The sequence below is a fragment of the Tympanuchus pallidicinctus genome, unplaced genomic scaffold, assembly GCF_026119805.1.
Source record: "Tympanuchus pallidicinctus isolate F22 unplaced genomic scaffold, pur_lepc_1.0 scaffold26, whole genome shotgun sequence".
Classification (NCBI taxonomy): domain Eukaryota; kingdom Metazoa; phylum Chordata; class Aves; order Galliformes; family Phasianidae; genus Tympanuchus; species Tympanuchus pallidicinctus.
In genome coordinates, this window is record NW_026294743.1 from 9,025,378 (window position 1) to 9,039,337 (window position 13,960).

The 13,960-nt window shown below is 38.5% G+C and overlaps 1 protein-coding gene across 2 annotated transcripts in view; it reads left to right on the plus strand.

Moving 5' to 3' along the window:
- Nucleotides 1–13,960, plus strand: part of SPOCK3 (SPARC (osteonectin), cwcv and kazal like domains proteoglycan 3) — a 159,376-nt gene that overhangs the window by 47,612 nt on the left and 97,804 nt on the right. Inside the window, exon 3 of one of the 2 annotated variants that reach the window (XM_052690180.1) lies at nucleotides 8,293–8,338. The exons of the other annotated variant lie outside the window; for it this stretch is intronic. Within the exon in view, the coding sequence (XP_052546140.1) occupies nucleotides 8,293–8,338 (46 nt within the window). The remainder of the gene's footprint in view (nucleotides 1–8,292; nucleotides 8,339–13,960) is intronic. 2 annotated transcript variants of the gene reach the window in all.

Here is a 13,960-nt window from a genome sequence, read left to right on the forward strand (position 1 = left end):
TTTTTAGTAGTATTTTGTAAAGGTTTGGAGTAGCAGCATGCTTGACGTTGTAGCTAAAGCTATTCAATTTAAAAATGCTCTAGTTCAGCATTTTTACTCTATCTAAATATGAATTACAAACTCAAGTTTTTGGTTAAAGCTGTAGAGTGGAGATAATCTTACAGTTGTTCTTGCCCTGTTGCCAAATTAGTATCCTGTTGTCTTTGTATGGAAATTAAGAAATCATTTCTAAAATGCACAAGCAAAATTTTATGCGCTTAGCGTTCATGCAGATATAGGTAGAGATTACTTCTAAAACCAGCAAAATATTAGAGGTAAATATTTTATTAATACTGATCTGTGGATAAAATAGGAGTGAGAAAATGTTAAATAGCATGTTTTGAATAAGCAAGTACCAACAAAGCTCTGTTAGTTGTGGTTTCAGCAATGTACATATGTTTCACTGTTAAATAATTGAATCCTTATGTTTAACTTACAATTCTCTCTCAATGTTATGTATGTAGACATGTGTGCATATCAACAATTCTGAGTTGAAGAAGAAAGAGTACACTTAGCATCCTGTTATGTCATGCAGTGTCTGTTACTCTGGGTTTGTGCCAGATTGGTGGAGCAGAAGATTTTAGGAAGTTGTGAAATGGCTGTAGAAGGGATTCACAGAAAATACACCATTAGTTTAAGCCCTTCCCAGCATGTCCTGGGATGGCAGGATGTTTTTCCAGCCACAGATGTTGCAGCTAAGTAACTCAACGTGGCGTTGAGAAATGCCATGTGTGCTAGTAGTTTAGAATGTTGTAGCAAGTATCTTCCCTCAGTCTTAGGGTGAAATTTTGAACGATTTTGTATGTTAGTATTATTCTGTATTTAAACTATCTTGTGATTTCACATGAATGAATAATATTTCCAGTATGATGCCTTGTTATCATGTTTGTGCTGTGGCTGGGAATTAGGAAAATTTGAATATCTGCCTCTATTTTTATGCAAGACTGACCAAAGGCAAAACACAGCTACCAGGTTATTCATTCACATGTGTAAAGTATTTTATATGCTTTATTCCTAGATTTGTAATTTCCCCAGAGCTCAGTAATAGGCTTTGTAACAAATGAGCTACAAACTGCTGCATTAGGTGTAAAATATTTGCATTATACATAAATAAATTCTTCTTGTAGTGGGCAAAGATAGCAATGACATCCCAAGTGAAACTTGCTAAAGTGGGTTCCTCTTGCATTTTCATTGACAACTGTTAAGTTTGCATCTCTGTCTGAGAAAAGCAGCATTTGCAGACAGTGAAAAAATGTTTATATTCTGCTCATCTGTAAAGCAGTGCATATATGTTACTCAGAACTAGAGTCATGCTGTGGGATCAGATCTGTTGTTCTCTTTAGAAGTTCTCAGCCATTTGGGTAGTATGGCTTATCTGTCTTACTGATTGCTTCTGTAGATGCTGTGTAAATAAGAAGAAGAAATGTAATGGTGAGGATACGATGGCTTCTTTGAGGATTGCTTCTTGACATTGAAATTTTTCTTGCTTTACTCTACTTAATGACTACACTGAAACTGTGGTATTCAGAGTTTCTTGATCGTGGGACTGTTGGTGGGAATATTAGCTCAAAGGTGCTAATGGTGCAAAATGTCTTTCCACGTATTCTAGAGCTCTATTATCTGATCCTCTTGAATTCTTAATTCCTTATTTTACATATACAGCTACGCCTGTCAGGAGCAGTTTCTCTTACTTAATTTAAAAATAAATTTGTTTCTTCAGTAACAAGATAATACAGAAAAATTAATGAGGGAGATGGTTCCAGAAAGAGAGCAACAAATACATTAATGAACAAAAACTTCTGTGTATTGTGAATTCTAAGCTCTGTTAAAGAGTGAAGAAAAAAATGGAGAAGATAATGATATTCCTTAGTAAGTCCTTAAAGTTGAAACTTTATTTCTTGTAACAGTTGGATTCTGTCTACCAGCAACTCTTAAGTATGTACGTACATTGAGAAGCTAATACTACTGTTCAGTTTCCTTTGGCATCTGTAGCTCAACTTTGGGGATGCAGAAGTGGAATGTACTAATTTTGTACATAAGGCTGTGACCTCAGCCCTAGCATCTCAGGATACGCAGTGGGCTGTGTGCTTTTACCTCACATTTTGCAGGTCCCACACAGGATGGGGGAAGGCAGTAGCCTTTGACAGGTGAATTTTGTGAAGAAATACAAAGCAATACTAACATTCGGTAAATGCAAACTTGTTCTTTCTTTTTTACCCACAGTAGAAACTTTGGGACCTGACTGAATACAGCGTCAAAAGTTAAAAAAGAGGTGCTCAGATACCTCATCTTCTATTAGAGTGATTGGGTAATTTTTTACAGCTACATTTTGGAAGACAAAATGATTTTCCTAAAGACTTGGAGAATGTATTTGTCTTTTAAATAAGATATATCAGAATCTTATTTAGATTACCTTAGAATTACCCTTAGAATACCTATGGTAACATTTTTCAATAACTGGAATTAGATAGTTTAAGGATTATAATGGTATTTCAACCATCAGAATCGTGTTGCACTATGTCAGTGATCAAAATTTATTGTTATGTATCTGATAATCTTGTGAAATGAGTTTATTTATCTCCCTAAAATTCCCAGTGCACTTGCAGACTTTGCTTTTTTTTCTTTTCTGTTTATTAAAAAATACCTTCTTAATGTTTTATCTAACATAAATTTCTGTTCTTATACATCTTATAAACGTATTACCAGTAGAATCGGTGAAGCATGCTAATAGCTTCCATCAGAAAATACATCATTTCTGTATTATTAGTTTGATTGCATACAAATGAAAGCCATGTAATGACTGTTGAAAAACAAGGCATGTTTAATGTTCATACCATTTTTCATAGTCAGTTGTGACTGCTTTTTTCTACACTTTTTTGTTTGTATGTAAATTAGCATCATATATTCGTGAGACGGGCTGATTCGTGGTATTTTTAAGCTTTTGTATCATTGAGGTGTCTTCACATAGCATAATTGGAAAAGGACCCGTAGGGGCAAGAGGGCACAGAAAGGCTTTGAACTTGATGGTTTTATTGATAAGTTAGAATCGTAACTCCTGAGAGTCCCTGTTTTGAGTCAGAGAACGGTTTGCATATACTGTGAATCACATTGAAGTACAAAAACAACAATATATATGTATATATAGGTAGGTAGGCAGGTCTACACTGATTATTTCGTCTTGAAAGTCAAGTGCCTGGAAATGCATTCCAAGCAAATGTTTTTCATTGATCTTTACAGGCACTGAGGTGAGATTGTTTGTGGCTTGTGGCTCCCTGGATCTACCTTCTTAAGTTTTATTTTTTAATAAGCTAGATTTTGTTTTCTTAAGAACACCCTGATGTAGTTCACCATAGGTGATAGCCTCACCGTAACCTTGGCCATTTCTTGCAGAACAGTGGGTCCATTGTCTTCACCCTAAAAGAACTGATACGAACTCTCTGTGTAGTCTGTTCTTTATTTTATACCACTATCATCTGCCCATCTCTTCTCCAGACTATGCCACTGTATAGAGAACTCAGGAAATAAGTTTTTGCTCTTGTTACCAATGGTTTGTACGTTAATGAATAAGCATCTGTGTCGTCTATTTTCATTTATTGTCTCAACTCTGGACGTTATTCATGTAGTACAATTAATTTAGCGTCCTCCCCACATATTGAATCTTGACAGCATAGCAGGACGAGTGCGACCAAAATTTTTTATTTGTTTATAAGGAAAAGGCAATTCTTGTTTATTTAATTTTTATGCATAGTAATCTCTAGGGTATGCACTTTTAAAGAAAGAATGCTTTCTAATTTTTATAGGAATCTAGCAGATTCAGCTTTAGTATTAATTCACTCCTCTTCAAAAAGTTGTCCAATATTTTCTCAGTATTTGTGAATACAAGCTTTAGTGAGCATTTGGTATTTCCTGGCAAATGATTGCAAAGCTGTGCTGTTGAAACCTGCTGTTATTAATGCTGATAGTAGCAAATAGCCTCCACAGAAATCTTTGTGAATGAGATCTGTGAAACAGAGGGGGATGAAAAGTGGTGGATCTTAGCCCAGCCTCATCAACAGTACGAGAAGTGTGAGGCAAAGAAAAGGGAGCGGGATGCACATTGAGCACAGGGAGGTTGGTGCCAGAGTTGCTAGAAGCAGTTTCTGATTCTAATTGTGTTGTGCCAGCCCCATGAATGCAGGCCTTGCGGGTGGCATGGCCCTCAAGCCATGAGCAGCAAAGGAAGCTGACAGCAGCCTCCCTGGAGGCTGGCACTGAACGACAAACTAACATCCTTTCACTTGTCATTCCTGTGCTCTACTAGAGGCTAGATGCCAGAAAAATAGGAAGGGAATGTATAACAAGGCTCAGTGTCACCTAATGGCATTCAGAGTTTGTTCCAGAGGAGCAGAGTCGTGGTTCATCGTTGTTTTGGAATTAGTTCTCTCATGCTGATTCTTTCATACATGGGGCTGATCCTTGGGATTACCTGATTCCAAGGTATAAATACTGAATTGCATTGCTATTATCTGTGTCTGAGGTATTTTGTGCACTAAGCTGCTTCTTTTAGGTAAACTAACTGTATTTCTCATGGGAGACATAAGCTACAGAAAAAAAGTCAAATCTGGCAATAGTCAGCTTTCTATGCCACCCTGTAAAAATCTTAAAAACTGTTTTTTTGTTAAGTCAAAGAATAATAGAATGGACTGGGTTGGAAAGGAGCACAATGCTCATTTAGTTCCAACCCCCTGCTGTGTGCAGGTCACCAACCAGCAGACCAGGCTGCCCAGAGCCACATCCAGCCTGGCCTTGAATGCCTGCAGGGATGGGGCATCCACAGCCTCCTTGGCAACTCGTTCCAGTGCCTCTCCACCCTCTGTGTGAAAAAATTCCTCCTAATATCTAATGTGTATCTCCCTCCCTCTACCTGCTGGCCACCCTTTTTTTTAATGCAGCCCGGAACACAGTTGCATTGCTGTTGCCAGCATGCATTGCTGGCTCTTGTCCGGCTTCTCGCCCACCAGGACCCCCAGTCCTTCTCATCAGGTCTGCTCTCAAGAGTTTTTTCTCCCAGTTTGTATGAAAACCTAGGATAAATCCAAGCAATACATATATTTTTCTTTAAACGTTGTAGCTCTGTCATTATGACCCTGATTTAGCATAATGCTTAAAAATGCATAATTTTTAGACATGACTATTAGCCCCATGATACATAGCTAATATTAGTGCAGTGTGTATGCTTTAGATAGAGACTTTAATTTCATATAGTTTTAAGAAGAGCACTTAGGATGAATTTTCTATTTAAAATACCTAGCTATCTTTACGTAGGTAACATTGGAAAAGCATTATGGATATTGTGATGAATTTGTGACTTTGTTGCGTATTGCTTCAGTACCTGCAGGGCCTTGAATGTGCCCAGGACAAGCCTAGGAAAGTCCCTGAAGAACATAAGAAGTTAGATTCTTTCCAGAGAGGTTTCTTTTTGCATTTATTCAAGGCTCAAGGATTGGCTAGATACTGTAACGCTATTTGCCTTTCACTGCGAACTGTGTATTTGTTCATTCAGTTTTTAATACTAATCTTACCTTTCAATAATGAAAAACGAGGCTTTGTAAATTCATATTATTCCTTTGATGATACCCTAAAAAGAATATTGAACATTTCAGTAGTCTCTGTTTTATTTACTGAAGGTCAGGATAGGTCGGAATGTAACAGGAAACCACTTTTCTAGTGGATTAAGTAGCATTAGGAATATTTGTAAAAGCATCAAACTGTGAAAGCTTTTGAACCTAGTGCCTTACTCAAGAATGAGAGTCAATTGACTATTCTCCCTGTTTATAGAGGTGTGTGAAGGTTTTGTTTTACTGTAGTAAACAAAGTAGTGGACCTCAGGTAATGGGTGATGTGAAAATTTTAAGTCTTCAGGAAAATCAGTGGAGGTATGTGATATTTTTGTGTAGTATATCAAAATAGATTTGTGTTGACATTTAATTAGATATATTAAGAAAGACCTCAAATTTTCAAGTAGAAGCCATTTTTCTGAAGGCTTGAGTTCTGTTGGTTGATACAGGGCAGAGTGACACACTTGAATGACATGCTTAATTCACTTGTACAATAAAGAAGTGCTTGGATACACATATTGGATTTGTCAAGTTTTCTTCATTACTCTTCACATTTTTTATTTTATTGTTGCTGAAAATCCTGTAGCAGCAGGAGTAATGGAAAAAGTCGGGAAAGTGGGATAACAGGAATAGTATAGAATGGTTTTATAAACAGAAATGTGTCAGGTGGTCTCTTGGTTCTAGAAATATCTGAGATTGTTTGGGATTTGTGAATTTGCCTGTAGTATGAAGAAGGTTAACAAGAATTGATTTATTGTCTTTTCCAATACATGATGAAGACTAGTAAAAAGTCTAGTAAAATGATCTGAGTGTGTTCCAAATCATGGGTGGAACCTCTGTCCTTTTAGTCTTATGTTCTACTTATGATAACTTTTCAGCTTTCTAATTGCAAGTAATATCTGAATAGGTTAATTTTGGGCAAACGTTACTGCTTTAGCAGGAATGGATGGAGGATCCAACTCTTTCTGAATAAATCTTACAGTAGCACTCTTCAGTCTAAATAAAGTCTATGAAGAAAAGATGATGAAAATGATGTATTTTAATGTTTCAATGGCATTTCCATCCTAACTTCTTTCTTTAAGATACACAAAATAAAAATATCTTTCTTTTTATTACTTCAGTATTCGACTAGATTGTATGTAACATAACAATTGTAGGAAGAAAATCTTTTCTATGTAGAAAATCCCAATATATTTGATGCAACAGAGAGAGGACTACGTGTGGCCATTTTGAGAAAAATGTGAGCTCCAGAGAATGAATGATGAAGTGAAAATAATTATTAGATGCTTTGGAAAAACACAGAAGGAAGGTAACAGAAAACTGAGGATTTTCTGTTCCTACCCGATATTCCTGTATAATGCAATTAAATGTAATGTATGTATTTTAAATTAAGTGGAAAAAAAAAATAGAACAGTAGCCAGTAAAGACATTCACAAATTCTTTTTGCAAGAATTGGAAGCTTTACCAGTGCGATCTGATTCATGGAGGAGATGCCTCAAAGCTGTTCGAACTACCTCTGTAGTTTACTACTAGGATGAATAAAAGTGGAAAACACTGTCATAATTGTGATTTCTCCTCATCTCTTCCAGTGTTTTAAACTCATTTTATTCGCAGTATTTATTTACATAGTAATTAAAAAGGCAGTTATCATTGTTCATCTATGCAGCGTTGAGTAAAAGAACGCACAAGTATGCACTCATACCTTTGATTCTACTTGGTACTTCCAGATGCTGCTCATTTGTCTCTTTGCGTTTCAAAGGAGGTGTTCCCATAAAAACAATTTTTACTAATAAAACATAATCAGTGAAAGACAGCTTAGGATGCAACCACTTTTTTTTTCCCCTCTTTGAAGTAAAATTATTGTCCTACTAAAAACCAAAGAGCTTTTTGTTCTTGTAAACGTGCTTGCTGTTTGATCATTCTTTTGGCTGTGATTATGTGGTTTTGACAACTGTGTGAGCTCACATTATCTCAGTGGTTCTAATTTTTCTAAATTGAGGTTTCTTGGTGATCTTTCAGCCAGTTGGATAAAACTCCTGGATGAAACACTTAAGCGATTCACTGTAGTTAGTGAACTCAAATTTATTCATAAATTCAAATGAGTACAGTCTCACGTAATTAGAAGGATATTTGATGTTTAGGAAAACGATTTGTAGGAAATCGAGTTAATTAGAATTATTTAATGGCAGATTTTACAGTCGAAAACTTTAAAACAATATCTTTCTCAAATTCATTTATGATTGTTTAGAATGTGATGTTGATGCTTTAGGTTTGAAAAAATAATCATGGAAGATGTAATTAAGATATTAAATAACTCAGTGTACAGTAAAGCTACTGTAATAATTTATAAGCAGAACTAGAAACATATATAAGTGCTTTGAGAAATAACTATTTTCAGTGTTAACAAGTAATATTGCTTGTGTAGCCTTTTTACTTGATGAGTGCAAATGACCTCTGAAAAACACTGTTTTATTCTATGTGTGTAATTTGTCCCATTATGATGACTGTAATCTTCTTTCTTATTTGTTTTTCACTGCTTGCCTTTTCTAGGAAGTAGAGGTTGGTATATATCTTGTCTTCTACAATCAAATGACTTTTGGATGTACATGCTGATTTATTATATCTTACTAAATGTAGGTTGTTTTTCCCTCTCCAGGATGATTATTTTCGCACATGGAGTCCGGGTAAACCATTTGATCAAGGTAAGATTCTGCTACTGTTTTTTTTTGTTTGGTTTAAGATTAAAATACTTATGTGTTCCTGTTCTAGAATAACTCTGAAACTATGAGTTTGTTACCTTCTCACTCTTCAAATGATTGTTATGAAAAGGGACCAGAAGTTGATTTGTAGCCTAATTGTTTCACATCTATGACTTTTGCAAGCTTTTATTGATTAGAGGCTGAAAGAGGGCAGTAGCAGACTTGCTTAAAGTTTTTCTTATCTAAACAAGTTAATGGGATTTGGGTCTTGTTTTGTTTTACACATATAATTAAAGCCAGCCACCCCTTGTCTCATGGAGCCCAGGATACTGTTGGCCTTCTGAGATGCAAGAGCACACTGCTGGCTCATGTTCAGTTTTTCATCCACCAGGACCCCCAGGTCCATCTCCCCAGGGCTGCTCTCAGAGTTCCTTCTCCTAGTCTGTATATGTATCTGGGATTACTCTGACCCAAGTGCAAAACCTTGCACTTTGCTATGTTGAATGCTATTAGGTTTACACAGGCCCACCATTTGAGTTTGCTGAGGTCCCTCTGGATGGCATCCCTTCCTTCTAACATGTCAGCTGCACCACTCAGCTTGGTATCACTGGCAGAATTGCTTAGGGTGCACTTGAGACAATTGTCAATGTAATTGATGGAGATGTTGAAGAGCACTGCTCCCGAGACACCACTCATCACCGGCTTCCATCTGGACATAGTGCCATTCACCAGAACCCTGTCTACAGCCTTACAACCTATTCCTTATCCACTGAATAGTCCACCCCTCAGATCTCCATCTCTCCAATTTGGAGATAAGGATATGGTGGGGGACCATGTAAAGTGCTTTACACAAGTCCAGGTAGATGATATCGGTTGCCTTCCCGGTCACCAGAGTGGTCAGGCACGAGTTTCCATTGGTAAAACCATGCTGGCTGTCTCAGATCACCCATGGTGAGGCTCCCCAGCCTGTAATTATCTGGATTCTCCTTTCTTGCAAATGGGAATTATGTTACCTTTTTTGGGGTGGGGGGAACTTCACTCAACAGCTGTGACTTCTCAAATACAATGGAGAGCAGCTCAGCCACAACATCAGCCAGCTGCTTTAGGACTCTGGGATGATGCATGTCATCCACACCCATAAACTTGTACACATTCAGTCTCATGATGCAGTCTCAGACTTGCTCTGCCCTTACAGCAAGGGGGATTTACTCCCCCAGTTCCAACCTAGAGGCTCAGGGATGTGAGCTTCAGGGACATGAGACATATATGAGAATCCTGGCTGCTAGTGAAGACCAAGGCAAAAAACTCATTTAGTACCTCCACCTTCTCCGTATCTGCCGTAGCCAGTTCTCCTTTCTCATTTACCGAAGGAGGTACCGAAGGCTCTCTGCTTCTACTGCCCAATGTACCTATACAACTCTTTCTTGTTGTTTTTAACATCCCTAGCCAAGTTCACTTCCATCTTCCCCTTGGCTTTCCTAATCCTCTCTCTGCTAGTCTGGAAAGCATCCTGTGTTCTCCCCAGGTGGCATGCCCTTGTTCCCATAGTCAGTACAACCGCTTTTTTTCCCTCAGCCTGACCAGCAGATCTTTGCCAAGCCCTACTAGTTTTCTGCTTCCCTTGCCTGCTTTCTTATTCAGAAGGGGAGAGTACTCTCAAAAAGGCATCTGTAAAGAGTGGCCAGCGTTCTTCGTCTCCTTTGTCTCTAAGGACAGCTTCCCAGGAGCTCTCATCCAGCAATTCCTTCAGCAGCCTAAAGTTCACTCTCCCAAAGTTCAGGGTCCTGACCCGAATCTTTGCCAGGCCCACGTTTCTTGAGATCACAAACTCAACTAGGACATAGTGGCTGTAGCCTAGACTGCCTCCAATCTTTATTGCCTTCAGTGATCTCCTCTGTATTAGTGAGTACTAGATCCAGCAGCACTTCACCTCTGGTCAGTCTATCCAGTACTTGAACCAGAAAGTTATCATCCATGGACTCCAGTAATTTCCTGAATTTATTGCAGCTTGCCATATGGTTTTCCCAGTACATATCTGGATGGTTTAAATCTCCCTATCAGGACAAGTACCTGGGAGTGGAATCCCTCCTGCCGCTGAAAGAAGAAGGCCTTGTCAGCAGGCTCACCTTGATCAGTCCAATCCCTACGTTAGTCCTCTCCCTAATTCTGACCCACAGACTCTCAATCTGCTTCTCACCATTTTTCACAGAGAGCTCCTCACATTCTATCCACTTGTTTAACACAGAGGGCAACTCCCCCACCTTTCTTACTTAGCCTATCCTTTCTAAAAAGGCAATACTCCCCTAAAAAGGCATACCCTCTACAGTGGTATTCCAGTTAAGGGAGTAGTCACACCATGCTTCTATGGTAGCAACCGGATTGTAATTTTCCAAGCACATCATGGTTTCCAACTCATCCTGCTTATTTCCCATGCTGCATGCATTAGTGTAAAGACCCTTCAGCTGGGCTTTCTGACATGCTGCCTTTCTAGAGGGCCTTCCCTCAAACTTCTGGGAGGAATCTGAGATTTCCCCCCGCTGCTTCCTAGAGGAGCAAGAGAAGATTTCAGATGGGGGGTTGGCAACATTGCTTCCTCTGAGGAGTCTCTGCAAGATGCCACAGGACAGTTCAGAGGTTTTTCCCCATAATCTCCTGGTGTGACAGTAACCCAAGCCTTCCTGTGTCCTGCTCGACTCTCTTCCCCTGTTGGATCTAATATAAAGCCCTGGACTACTCTCTCAACTCTAGTGAGCCTCATTGTATCCCTTTTCCCCTTCTTGTCTTGTTTCAAGCCTTCTCAATGTGCTCTGTTAGCTCTTAGAGCTAGGATCCATTTCTCTCTTAGAGACGAGCAATGCCTGCCTGCAGCCATTAGACCAGTGCCGAGTAAATTGTCCTGTGGTCAAAAAACCCAAAGTTCCTGTGGTGGCACCAGCCTCTCAGCCACTTACTCATTACCTGGGTTTTCCTAGCCTGCTCCATGTCCCTTTAAAACCAAGAAACCAACAATAAAATCAAAAGAACTGAAAAATTTGGAAGCCTTTCTAAAATGAGAAGAACTACAGTTATGATATGTAATAGCAGGAATTGTAAAGAAATGACATAGTAGCAAACTGTAAGTACTCTTCGTCCATGATTAACTAAATCCCAGTACAAGTGATCATAGCATTGCCTAGTAGCTAACTACCTTAGTAAGGAAATGAAGCCCAAAGCTGGCTTTCCACAAGGTGACTTAAAAAAGGAAGTTAAATTTTGACTGTATGAGTGTTATTACTGCACAGACTTTGCTTGTCAGATCCTAATTGGAGTGGCAGTACTCTTTTGTTGAGATAGTGCCAATATGGTGAGAGAAAATAAAACCTTGAAAATGTATTGTTTGACTTGTTGAATAGTTCTCATCTTTTGTGGTTGGCATATTTCATTTATCTATTTATTTATTTATGTTACTTGTTTGGTAAATTATGACCATGTCTCTTAGAGTGGGACTTCCCACCAGGTTTGTCACTTTGAATTTGTCACTTTAATTGAGGTTTGCCATTTGAATGCAGCAGGCTTGTTTTGACAGCCTGTGTGGGAGAGGTAAGAGAGGAAGGGAGGACAAGTTTGTGTTATTTGTCACTGCTCTCTGAATTATGGTGATTTTTGTGTGGATTGGTGGAAATTTACAAGTGTTAGTTCAGATCTATGGCAGACTGACAGTGTTGATTTCCCAAACCATAGTTCTTTCTTCGTTGTATGCTAATACATTAGGAAAGTTCTTGATTTTGGTCCTCCGACTCCTCAAAGAAAGATTTGCTTTCACTTGATCAGTGACTTCTTTTCATTGAAGGACATTGATTTCAGAAGCAGGCTTTTCATTTCACTAGAAAGTACCTTAGGGCTTTTTTCTTCTTTGGCTTTTGACAGGGAGGTGTGGTGTGTGGATTTGCTTTTTGTGTAAGAACAGTAGTAAATAACACTTTGATTAATGATTTAATGGTAGCAGTGCCCTTGATCAGAAGATACTGAGTAGAATGCACTGTAAATTTTGCTAGTGATTTATTTAGTTATCACATACCTACTATTATTTTTTTTTTTCCCAACTGGCTGTTGGTTTTGCTGAAGATACTGAAGATAGAAGCTTCTACATGCTCAGGCTTGTTACATTACTCTTGAGTTATTTGGGAATCCTGATGCTCATGTTTGTAGAATACTTGCCTGAATTGAGCAACAGGCCAACCAGGAGAACACGTTAAGGTTACTTTCTAAACTTCGTTAGCAAAACGCATGTTATATTGGGTGGTGAATATTTCAAAAGTGTGCCGAGAGGTTTCAGATTTCTATTTTCATAGACTTGTTAACTGAAAAGTAACACTGAAGAACAAAATGCAAGTGCTGTTTTGTTCTTGTACTGCCTGATTTACAACTGAATAACAAGCAGCGCTAGCTGGGCACTGTTTTTAATACTAATAGGTATGCCACAATTCTGATATATAAGCAGTTTTGTCTTAATTTTTCAACCTTTTGCAAAAAGATTATCAGGTATTTTTTACCTGCCGGCGCAGACCTTTTCAGTTTTAATAACATAATAGTTCTCCCACAGTTTTTGTCAGTGAATTAACCTCAGCAGGAAACGCTTAGCCTGAATTTAGCAATTATACTGAACTGAGCTATATGTTAAAAGATCTGCAGTTTCTCCCACTTTACTATACTCTGATTGTCACACAGATATTCTTTATGATCAGTGGCTTGTGTGGTGGTGGTGGTTGTTGGTGATGAGAGTGACATTATGCCCTTGAGTAGAACTGGGAATAGTACTGAAAGATAGAAGGTTTCCCAGTCAGAATCTTGTTGTCCACGTTGTCAGAATTGGCTTCCCTGTACTTTCAGAAGCGATTTTTGGAAACACAACAAAGCACATAAAACCAAGTATGCAGTTACTATGTACGTGTTTATATGTCTGAAGCTCTCTCTGTTTAGATGAGAAAAATGACTGTGTGGTGTTTTGTGGGAAGAGCCATACGTATTTTGTAAGTGAGGGAACCTTATGAGTCAGTGGCTTAGGAGTGAATGTAATGTGATGGCTAAAGAAATCGTGTCTCTCGGGATTCCCTGTGTTTGCCAATAAAGGAAATACAACAGTGATTCTCGGCACACGTCTTCTCTTTGACTTGTGTCATGAGGTAGGGAGACTGTCATAATGAGAAGTTTTTGTAGTCTACCAACACTCGCTTCTTCCTAAGTATTATTCCAAGGCTGTGCCGTAAGCAAGACTTCACTTGTCTAAAGTTTAAAGTTGACAAAAGTTTCAAGTCAAATAAGATCTAACTATAAATTCTGTTTTTCACCTCGAGAACCACGCATGTAGACTTGGGATTTTTGAATGGGGCATCATGAGTGCCTGGCTGTGGAGTTGTGTGCTCTGCTGGGGCAGGCTGCAAGCTCTGCAGTTCATGGTACAGAATCTTCACGAGGGGTTTCCCCTTGATTTTGTTACAGCTGTGCCATTTTTTGCTACTCTCCATCAAGTGGGAATATTCCGTGGGAAAAGTATTCTCCCAAGTGAAAGCTCATGAGTGCAGGGCCTTTTCATTTTTTCAAATGCAAACTTACAGTGAGAGAGTAGAATTGCAATAAAAAACCACG